General features: G+C 43.7%; 1 protein-coding gene and 1 non-coding gene across 2 annotated transcripts; one reads left to right on the top strand and one right to left on the bottom strand.

Annotated features, from left to right (window-relative positions):
- The first annotated feature begins 1,466 nt into the window (after window positions 1-1,466).
- Window positions 1,467-1,540, top strand: LOC116461562 (small nucleolar RNA SNORD99). The gene has a single exon (XR_004246101.1). It is a non-coding gene; the product is annotated as a small nucleolar RNA SNORD99 (small nucleolar RNA).
- LOC116461137 (tRNA selenocysteine 1-associated protein 1) lies at window positions 1,501-3,510 on the bottom strand. The gene is given in 2 exon segments (XM_032142608.3): window positions 1,501-2,770; window positions 2,773-3,510. Coding segments are annotated over 2 exon segments (861 nt in total). The 5' UTR covers window positions 3,506-3,510; the 3' UTR covers window positions 1,501-2,642.
- Between the last annotated feature and the right edge of the window lie 6,983 nt (window positions 3,511-10,493).

The raw sequence follows: 10,493 nt of genomic DNA, 5'->3' as shown, positions 1-10,493 counted from the left end.
TGTACATTCGTAGGATCAAAACTATTTTCGTAAGAATCCTGAGATGTTATTTACCCTTTTCACCCTCATTAGTCTCATGAGTACAGTGTAGTTTTCCAAAGGCTGCATGATGTGATATCACAAGAGGTTCAAGGCAAAAGCAGATAAGAGAAGCCAGCAGGCTGTCTTCTATTAGGCCAGACACTTAAAACACTTGCAAAACTGTAAAACAATTCTGCTCTTTCCATAAAATTGTTTTGTTTGGAAAATGTTATTTTAATAAAATATATTTTTATGTTAACAGGTAATCAGTTTATTATTTTAAGTGAATTAATAACTAAGTACAGTATTTACATTTTTTTCTCAATGTTAAACTCTGTGAAAGAAAATGAAGTAATTAAGGCTAAGGCTTTAAAGAGGGGTTGGAAGATTTCAAGAGGATTGCACTCACCTGCTAAAAGTCAAATCACAGGATGTTCCAATAGACTTGGAAAACAACTGAAGTCAGGCTTCGTCTGCCTTCAACACCTCTCAGCTGGGAATACCCTAAGTAATCAATCAGAATGGGTTTGCAATTTAGGATTTCTGACCAGCCATTGAACTACCTTCAGAAATAACTTTTGGTGGAAATCCCCTATTAAAAAAACCTCTCTGTGCTTACCTTATGGGACACTATTCAGAGCTGATCTGACTCAGTTTACCTAACCTGCACATCTTGGTTTCCTAAATAAGTGGTCTTTCCTTTGACCTCTGTGTCAATTTTTTGACAGTAATATGGTGAATATTGATAAATTTAACTCATGTAAACAAAAGCTCATTGGTATCTGCAATAATTTTTAAGATAGTAAAGAGTACAGTGACAAAAATTCGGCGGCACTGGAAAAGCCAGCCTGCCCTGGTCTGCACTGCCTTTGAAGTTACACAGCCTCCATTGGTAAATGTTAGAGCCAACCTCTTACTTGGTGAAAACACACTTTGCATAAACTGGCTGGAAACACATATTTAAACCAAACCCTTTTTTGTACTTACTTGGATTAAAAGAAAGCTTTCATTAGAAAACATAAAGCCTATTTTCTTTTTAAATCAAGCCGCAATTCTAACCAGCAGAGGATGAAATTCAGCAAGGAGAGAATGAACAGAGGCAATGAGAAAGGCATCAGATCATTACGAATGGGATGCAATGCGCGTGCTTCGGAAAGATTGATTTGAGCGGCGCATGTCAACAGTCCTGGCTGTGGGGGAAAGCTTCCTTCGCATTTATCTTCTCTCAAAACCAAGATAGAATTTGCTAGTTCATTTTTTTTCCTATTAGCTCTGCAGCCTTAAAAAAAAAATGTACCCTACTCTTGTGTTGCAACAACTTTCTTTCCTATTTACCCCAACTAGAAGGACAGGATCATGTTTCTGCATTTCAAAACTGTATTTCAAACACCATTTCTTTCTTTTTTTTTTTTTCCACGTAGCACACACTGTATTTATTTAGAATGACTGGTCCAGGATGAAACCTAATCTGAGTGGACATCCATGGATGAGAAATGCGGATATGGGACTGAGACCAGCTCCTAGGAAAATGCCTGGGTGGAGGAAATCTGGGAATTACTAACACAATGGCTTACACTTCCTTTGCAGGACAACCTCTATGGGAAGCAGAAGGCAAGACCCCGGTCATTTTAGGTAGAAACAACAGCATGCTAATGCCAAAAATTATGCAATGTGCTACTGAACTTCAGAGGCGATCAACAGAAGAAGAATAAAGACTAATAGAAGTATATTTGTGTTTGTATTTTTTTGTAGAGACCAATCTGGTCTCTTCCGAGCTCAAGCAATCTACCTTCCAAAGTGAGCCACCATGCCCCGCCCTTAAAGAGATCTTTCTTTGGAGATTTTTTATGATCTAGGATGAATGCTTTGCCTCAAGCAGTAAGCCCCAACACATGACAAGGTTGGACAGTTTCCCCATTTACTTGGGAAACACAGAAGTGAGCAGTATAAAAGTTCACATGGAGGTCTGCTTTGGCTTTGAGCTATCTTCCTTAATCCTTTATGAGCTGCCTTCTCCCATATCAAAATATTGATCCTAAAGTGATCCAGGCCTTGTATATGCAGATGCTGCAACTCATGAAAATAGGCGAAACCCATTATTAGAGCAAGTACTAATTCCTAGGCCAACTGGCCTGTTCCATCACACCCCACCACATTCTGCCTCCTGGGGCGTGCTCCTCCCACACCTGCTAGAGTGCCCTTTCTACCTAGCTGCCAGACTTGCACCAAGTTAGGACTCAAATATGGCAGGTACTACAAATACTCCACAGAACATTGAGTTACCTGTCAACTGAGAAACCTTGAACTCAGGCTTTAGCGTGTGAATTATCCCAAGCTGCTCATCCCAGTTTTGGGTAATCCCAAACTGTCCTATGTCCAGGAGTGGATAACTACCTGGACAAAGGATTCCTGTAAAGGAAACCAATTTGAACCTTGTTTAAAAGTTGTTCCCTTGGTCTTCGAACGGTTAGATGAATGCAGCAGTGTTGTAGAAACATTCATGATCTCCAGAAACTGTCTTTAAAATCTTACAAATCATATTTCCAAAAAGGTTTCACAATTTTAAAAAGGAGTCTCTCATCTCCCTCACATCGTGCAGACTGGCTTGCCCTTTGGCCTGGCTACATCACGGCAGGGATCTCTGAAGACACTGTGTCCAGGGGCTGCCAGTGACAGTCCGTCAGAGCGTCATACAGCTCCTCGCTCTGTTCCATGAACTCCTTGTTGGCCTCAGTCACATCCAGCTGTGCATGGGGTCTTCCAATGCATCATCTCCAACTTCTTCATATGTCTGCATGGTGCTCTGGGTATAGCCATACTGGGGGTAACTGTAGCTGTAGCTGCCTGTGTTCCGGGCATAGCCCCACTGAGCATAGTAGTTCTGGTACTGCTGATAATACTGGTTGTAGCTATAACTGTACATCTGACTGTATTCCACTGGCTTTACACGGCTCGCTTTAGGGATTGCCACGCTCAGCCGCACAGGCTTAGACCCCAGTCCCACTGCTCCCTGGCACCCCGTCAGGGCTCGCTTCTGTTCCAGTTCATCTGTGAATTTCACAAAACCATAACCCTTAGACACGCCTGTCTGGTCCAAAACCACTTTGCCTCCCCGACAGGAGGGGTAGACTTTGACGAAGAATTCATACAGCATGCCGTCATCTACGTCCGGGGTCAGGTCCCCCACAAAGAGGGAATACTCAGGGCTGTTATCTGGTTGTTTCCCATAAGTGGCATAGTTCAGTTTAAAACGTTTCGCAGGTGTGGCTCCTGGAAGGGGTTTCCCATTAATTTTATGCAAACACTTCTCAGCTGTGGCCAAATCTGCGCATTCTACAAAGCAGTAGCCAGCTGGGATCCCAGTGAGGCGGTTTCGGATAATTTTGACGCTCATTACGGTCTCCCCCATGGTGGCAAAGGCTCTGGAGATGAAGTTCTCATCCATGTAGGGTTCCAGGTCGCCCATCCACAGGCTGGGCGCCATACCCGCGCACCAGGGTGGGGCTTTGCGGGCGGGGCTCTGCGGGCGGGGCTCGAAAGCCCACGCGGGCGCCAATCCTGGCTGCGGAGACCCTCAAACACCATTTCAAGAACTATACCATTCCAGTTCTTCAGCTTTATTTGGTAGGCTATTTTTGTGTGTGTGTTAAAACAGGCCAAGCTCCATTTTTGCCTTCAGTCCTTTAAAACTGTAGCACAAAATGCAAGGTCAAGAGGTAGCATTTAAAGACATCGTCCCACATGGTCTATTTTTGGTCTCTCTTCTTGATGATATATAGTTTTGGTCGATGCAACTTGAAGATGTTCACCTGGAGCCCTTGATAAAGGGACAAATGTCACAGAGCTGAGAAGCCATCTCTTTCGCATGATCCCAGGTATCTCCAGCTATGCTTTATCTGCAATAAGACTGATGAGAACTAGCTGCTTCAAATACAAATGAGAGCCTCCTTTTATCAATCTGGCAAGATAAGTTTTTGTAAAGGTGGGCATTCTCCCTCACCAAGGACAAAACAAAGGGGAAAGAACTTCAAGTGCAACTGCAGGGATTTAGGCTGAATGTCGAGCAAAACCTCTGTGAGTAAATGTTATCTACCAGCTGAGGACTGAGCCAAAGCGAAGGTCAGCGGCCATCTCTTTCAGAGAGGGAATGGTGCCTACCAGATTCAGTTGAGAGACAAAGTCAATGTCAGTTGCCAAGAGCCTCTGCTTGGCAGCCAAAGTCCAGATCAGTGACAAGGAGACCAAAGGAGAAAACATGGGGAGCCACGGAGCAGCCACACAGTGCCCTCCACAGCGCCCCTTCCTTACCCTTTCACCTCTCTCCACCTCGATCATTCCTGGGATAATCAATTAGAGATGAGAAAAATATTGCAATTCTCAGGGGAATATCTTAGGGTGGATTTTCAACAACGCAACTCTATGATGGTGTGGCTAAGGAAAAACCTTGGAGAATGGAAATTTCCGTGCAGATTTAGTCATTTGCTTTGGAATATATTACAGAAATTCGCTTCTCCATTCTGATACAAATTATTTAGAAAAATCTATTAGGCCACTGTTGATTTTATAAGAGCAGATCCTTTAGGGAAACTCAAAGGTGTCATGAATTCTGAAACCAGGCTGGTGCGCCATGAATGCAGAAACAGCGCCGTGGACAAAGAGAACAGATGAAGGGATAGGTGACCTCAAATGCGCATTGCTAAGGCAATTAGAAGAGGGACTGTTACTCTCATTAAAGGTAGTGCTCAAAGTTAGAATAGAAGCCACCTGCTTGTTCTGCATGCAGATGAATGCCTCTAAGACTTCAGTCCCCTCCCCCTCTTTTTCTCCTCTCTCCCTTCTCTCTCCTCCCTCTTTCTCTCGAACCGTCTCTCCCCAACCCCCTCTCTCCCTCTTCCCTCTCCCTCTTTCTTTCTCCCTTTTCCCTCTCCCTCTTTCTCTCTCCCTTTTCCCTCCCCCTCTTCCCTCTCCCTCTTCCCTCTCCCTCTCTTTCTCCTTCTCTCTTCCCCCATCCTTTCTTATCCCAGGCCCATGATACCCAAGAGGCAACAGAATAGATTCGTGAAATCAATCACACGGGTGAATTGCCCATCCATATCAGGGAGCTTGATTTTCTAACTTAACGTTAAATCACCTCACACATCTCTTAAGGCCAGAGTCACTACAGAGACAGAACACTGCTAAAGTTGAGCCTGACAGTGTCAGAGGGTCAGACCCCTGGCTTGGTCCTCAGAACCCCAGAAAGAAGGCAGCTGGAGGAAATCAGCAGTGTGATCTCACTGCAAGGTGTAGTAACAGAGCAGGGGTGGGGCTGCTTTATAAGGCTTTTGATTAAATTCAGTGCTGCCAAAAGGACTGAGGGACTTCAGTAGGCAAAGGCATTTATGAGTAGGAACTGACTTTTCTGGGCTGGGCACAGTGGCTCATGCCTGTAATCCCAGCACTTTCGGAGGCCGAGGCAGGTGGATCACTGAGCTCAGAAGTTTGAGACCAGCTTGGGCAACATGGTGAAACCTCATCTCTACTAAAAATACAAAAAATTAAAAAAAAAAATTAGAGGGGTGTAGTGACATGCACCTGTAGTTCCAGCTGCTCAGTAGGCTGAGGCAGGGGAATCGCTTGAACCTGGGAGGCAGAGGCTGCAGTGAGCTGAGATTGCACCACTGCACTCCAGCCTAGGTGACAGAGTGAGACTCCATCTCCAAAACAAAACAAAACAAAAACCTGACTTTTCTGAATTTGGCTTCTAGACAAACAAAATACTACTTTGAACTAAGCCTCTACATTAAAACAGATTCACATCTATGGCATTTGATCCTCATGAGAATCTGCCCATTTTCACTCTTTTGCACTGGTTAGTGATTCTCCCACACCAAGAAATTGCAGGAGACTAAAAGGAAAAACAGCCTGAGTTATCAGTGGGACCATCAACAATGATGAGATTTATGAGTTAATGCCAGATTCTTTGGTATACCTTGCCTATGAGACTCAGTCGGTTTTTGAATTTTTTAGGTCTATTTGTTTGGTTTCAGTCTTTACTGTCAACCATCAGTAACAGATGCAATAGATAAAGCCGCTTGTTCAGTTGATTTAATTTGGTTATTTGCAGTGGTTTTAAAGAAGTGTTTTTGTTTTTGTTTTGGGGGGGTTTCTGTTTGCTTGGTTTTTTGTTGTTGTTGTTTCTTATTTTACCCTGGCTCACACTGGAATCACCCAGGATTTAAAAAAAATACTGATGCCGGGGTCTCACCCTAAGAAATTTTGATTCAGTCAGTCTGGGGTATGTCTTGGGCATGGAGAGCTTTTAAAGTTCTCCAGGTGATTTTCATGTGCAGCCATGCTTGAAATCTACTGGCTAAAAGCAATGGTTCTCAAATTTAGCACGCCTCAGAATCACCCAGCATGCTGGATAAAACACAGATTGCAGGACCCCACCACCAAGTCCTAGGTGCAGATGAGCCCCAGTTCTCATAAGACCCCAGCAATGCTGATGTTCTGGCCCAATGACCACCCTGTGGGAACCGCTGGCTTAAATAATTAGTGCCAACACTTTTCTCTAAGATGATTTTCATTACATTGATCTGGCGCCAAGGAGAGTGCCCTAAGAAGCAGACATCCAATAATGACAACATCCAGTGGAAATAGAGCCTTCCTATCTCTTAGACCTCATGGAACTTCTTAGGTTCTGAGACTATTTATATGTATACAAGAGAAGAGACCAGACTGTGGTAACGGGTGCCTAGGCAAGGGGAATTTGTATCGCTTCTGCTGTGGTTTCTGGCCATAATCCCTCATTTATATGTCCTGGCTACCCCCAGCAGGTACATGGGTGAGGGTTTCAGGATCATGGGGAAGGGCTGGCTCTGGCTCAACCAGGGCTAAGGCTGAAAGCCTCTTTGGACTCTGTGACCTTCTAACTTGGGAACCTGTTGAGCATGAAGAGTGTGTGTGTGTGTGTGTGTGTGTGTGTGTGTGTGTCTATGAAAGTGCAATCTTTTTTAGGTCTTTGGGGCCTAATAAGAGGTCATCTCTATGTCCTGTCGAGATTGACAAGAGCACAACAAAGCAGTAAAGAGCATTCCCCAGTGGCACAGATCCATCTGTACAGTAGAGGAAGAAGCAGCCATGGTGTGCCCTCACTATGCTCCAGTGCCCTCTCTAAGCAAAATCTGAAAGCAGGTCTGATGGCTTTAAACTTGGGAAACCTTAGAAGACTTCAGACAACTGGGGGCTGGGGAGGCTCCAATGAGGAGCTCGTACATTCCCTTGCTACTCTGCCATGCAGGGACTCAAAACAATGAATTTCTAAAAGCAGAAGGATATGATTTATAGCTTTGCTTTTTCCCAAGCAGAGGAATGTCATGCAAGTTGCACATACCCATGACAAGAACAAGGCTTTTATTAATATTCTTCATACCCAACAATGATAATACACTATAAAACTATATCTGTGAAATCTCACTTGACCTACTTAGAACTATAAGCGAGATGATTCGGTTGATGCAAAGTGTGTCATATGTTTGAGATGAGGAAACAAAGACACAGAGAGGTTACACAATTAACTTAGTGCCTCAGATAGGGCTGAATTTCCCAGTCCCCACTCCATGTTGAGGGATAGAGAAGAGGGACTTCAGGGATTACCTTGAAGGCCACAGCCAGGGAGGTGTGCAAAGCCCCTCCTCCATTCCAGCCTAAGAATTCTTCTTCAGTCTGTATGTATTTCATGTTTCTGTTTAATATTTTATTTCAGAGATTTTTGTTGGAACACCCGAAACCCCAAATCCTGCAAACTGCATGTCACTTCTTGAGAGCCCATCTTCCAAAGAACCCCTCTCCATGCTGAAGGTTCTCTTATGTTATAAGAACATAAGATAGTTCTCATGGGGCCCATTCATTTTTAAAAATTGGTTAACCCTACTTCAGTGCACATCAGAATCACCTAGAAAGCTCGTTAAAATACAGGTTTCTGGGCCTCCTACCCTGAAGAACAAGGAAGGAGGCCATTTATCAGGCTTTCGGAGTACAGCCTGAGAATGTGCATGTTTAACAAATTCCCAGGTAGTGCTGCTGTGGGTCTGGGGACCCACCCTTTGAAAACCGCTACAATAAAACAGTGATTCTCAGATCACCCAGAAATCTTTTAGGTAGTATAAATACCAGCCTCCACTCAGACTAATTAAATCAGACTCTCTACAGGTAAAGTCTGGGCATTAATGTGTTTAAAATGGTCTCCAGGTATAGCCAAGGTTGAGAACTTCTGCAATAAGGGGAACCTTATGTAGACTTATATGATATTCAAACCCCTAGGTCAGGAGTTCTCAAAATGTGGTCCCTTGCCCAGCAGTATCAGCATAACCATCAGTATCACTTGGGAACTTACTAGAAAAGCAAATTCAGGCCCCATGCCAGACTTGCAGAATCAGAAACTCTGAGGGTAGGGCCCAGCAATCTGTTTTACAAACACTAGGTGAATCTGGGGCTTGCTGAAGTTGGAGAACTATTAGTCTAAGCTTTTGGCTTCCCTGTAAATGAGTCCCTGAAAGTTGGGCTCTTATCTAGGGGTAGTGATGGTGGCAGGCCCATAGCGGGCTGGATGCACCAACTGCTCCATCAGAGCAGGGGTGGCTGAAGGACAAGGAAGGAGACCATTTATCAGGCTGTCAGCGAAGTACTGTGACACACAGCTAACATCCTTTCCAGGACATCTGGTTTCTCAGCTCTATGAGATAAGGCCTATAAATTACTTTGTAATGGGTTTCACCTCTGAATACTCAGATGCAGTTTCAGCTTCAGGCAAAATTGGTATGTAGGTAAACCAAGCTTGGGTCTTCCACCTTTGCCTTTCCTAGCCCCTTCTCTCTTTTTCTATCCACAACCAATGATTCTCCAAGGAAGGCTTTGTTCATTGCTATTAAGTTATTCCAGCCCTGGAGGACAGCTCAACAAAGTGGCTGATTGAAGTTGACTGTGTCACCACCTCCCAAGGGTATATTTATTCCAAAAGAAGACAACTAGGCTGGGCCATGCTTAATACAGCAGAACGTGCCTTCAGAGATAGAATATTGAACGCTTGAGCTCATTGAGAAACAGACCATATCTTTTAGATAATTACCTGTTTCTTTGGCATCAAGCTCTCTTTAACCCACATTTTATATATGTCTACCCCCTTTTGCCTTCCATTTCCTAAAGATATACAATATGGTAGGTTGCAAAAATGGCCAAAAATTCTTCCCCTTGCATCAAGAGGTGAAGTTTATTTTAGCACCTCTTAAATCCAGGTTGGCCTGGTGATATGCTTTGGCTTAATGGGACATTAGAAACCTTGATGCTGGAAGAGACTTGAAAAATCCTTGAGCACTGGGGCTTGTTTTCATGCCAAGACTGCCATGTAAATAAGCCCACGTGAGTAGCTTAAAAATGAGAAGCCACATAGAGGGGAATCCATGTGATTTAGCTATGAGTGAGACCATCCTAGGTCATCCTACCAGACAATTTGCCAAACGACCACAGATGAACAAGCCCAGCAGAGATCAGCCAACCTGGCCTAGACAGAAGAACCATCTAGCTGACCCCCAGAATTGTGAACTAAATAAATAGTTCCACTCATGTTTGTGTTGTTCGTTACACAGCGAAAGCTAACCGATACACTTGATTCTATTGACAGAGCGAGACTCCGTCTCAAAAAAAAAAAAAGTTATATTGATTACATCTAAAGATTATCTGAAGAAAGAAATCATCTCGGAAATGTTACCTCCTCTGGGATGCCTTCCCTGAGCATCTGTCTCCCATGTAGCCTTAGCTCCAATGTAGGTTAGGCTGGTGACCGTTCAGATGTTCTACAAAATCAGTGTTTATGTCTGCCTAATACTTGTCCCTATAATTTCCAGTTATGTTTATCTGTCCTCCTCTACTCTCTGACTGAGAAATTTTAAAGGCAGAAACCATGTCTTAATTGTCTTTGTACTTGCAGCCCCTAACTCATTTATTCTGTGTTATGTTGAGCTGCACAAATGAAATATTTGACTCAGATGAGCATGGGGAGGGAGGGTAGGGAAAGCAGCCAGCAATGCTTTGCATTACTCACAAGCTGGAGTCTAGAATCTCCCCTGGAACAATCCACACCCACCAAACTCACAAAATCCAAATAAACTAATGCTTATCTGGCCCAGGACCATCAGAACACAGAGGTCTTTGTCCTGTGAGAGATGGATTATCTACCTCTCTCATTTCATAACAGTTTACAGGGAAAAAAAATGTTTTATTCAAAGATTTCAAAGATACCCATTTTACGTTATTTTTCTCATTTCACCTTGCATGATGAGACAGGAACGGACTCTGTATGCCCATATGACGCATCACAAATCCAGGATTACCAGTTTTACTTCTTTCCCCAAACCCCAGTTTCCCTTGGTCATAGGGAATAGCTGGACATAATAATGATAAAAAATAGTTCACCCTTGCCAGTTGTCACCGGG

This window comes from Hylobates moloch, unplaced genomic scaffold, assembly GCF_009828535.3.
Source record: "Hylobates moloch isolate HMO894 unplaced genomic scaffold, HMol_V3 SCAFFOLD_21, whole genome shotgun sequence".
NCBI classification, from domain to species: domain Eukaryota; kingdom Metazoa; phylum Chordata; class Mammalia; order Primates; family Hylobatidae; genus Hylobates; species Hylobates moloch.
This window is presented reverse-complemented; position numbering and strand designations above follow the sequence as displayed.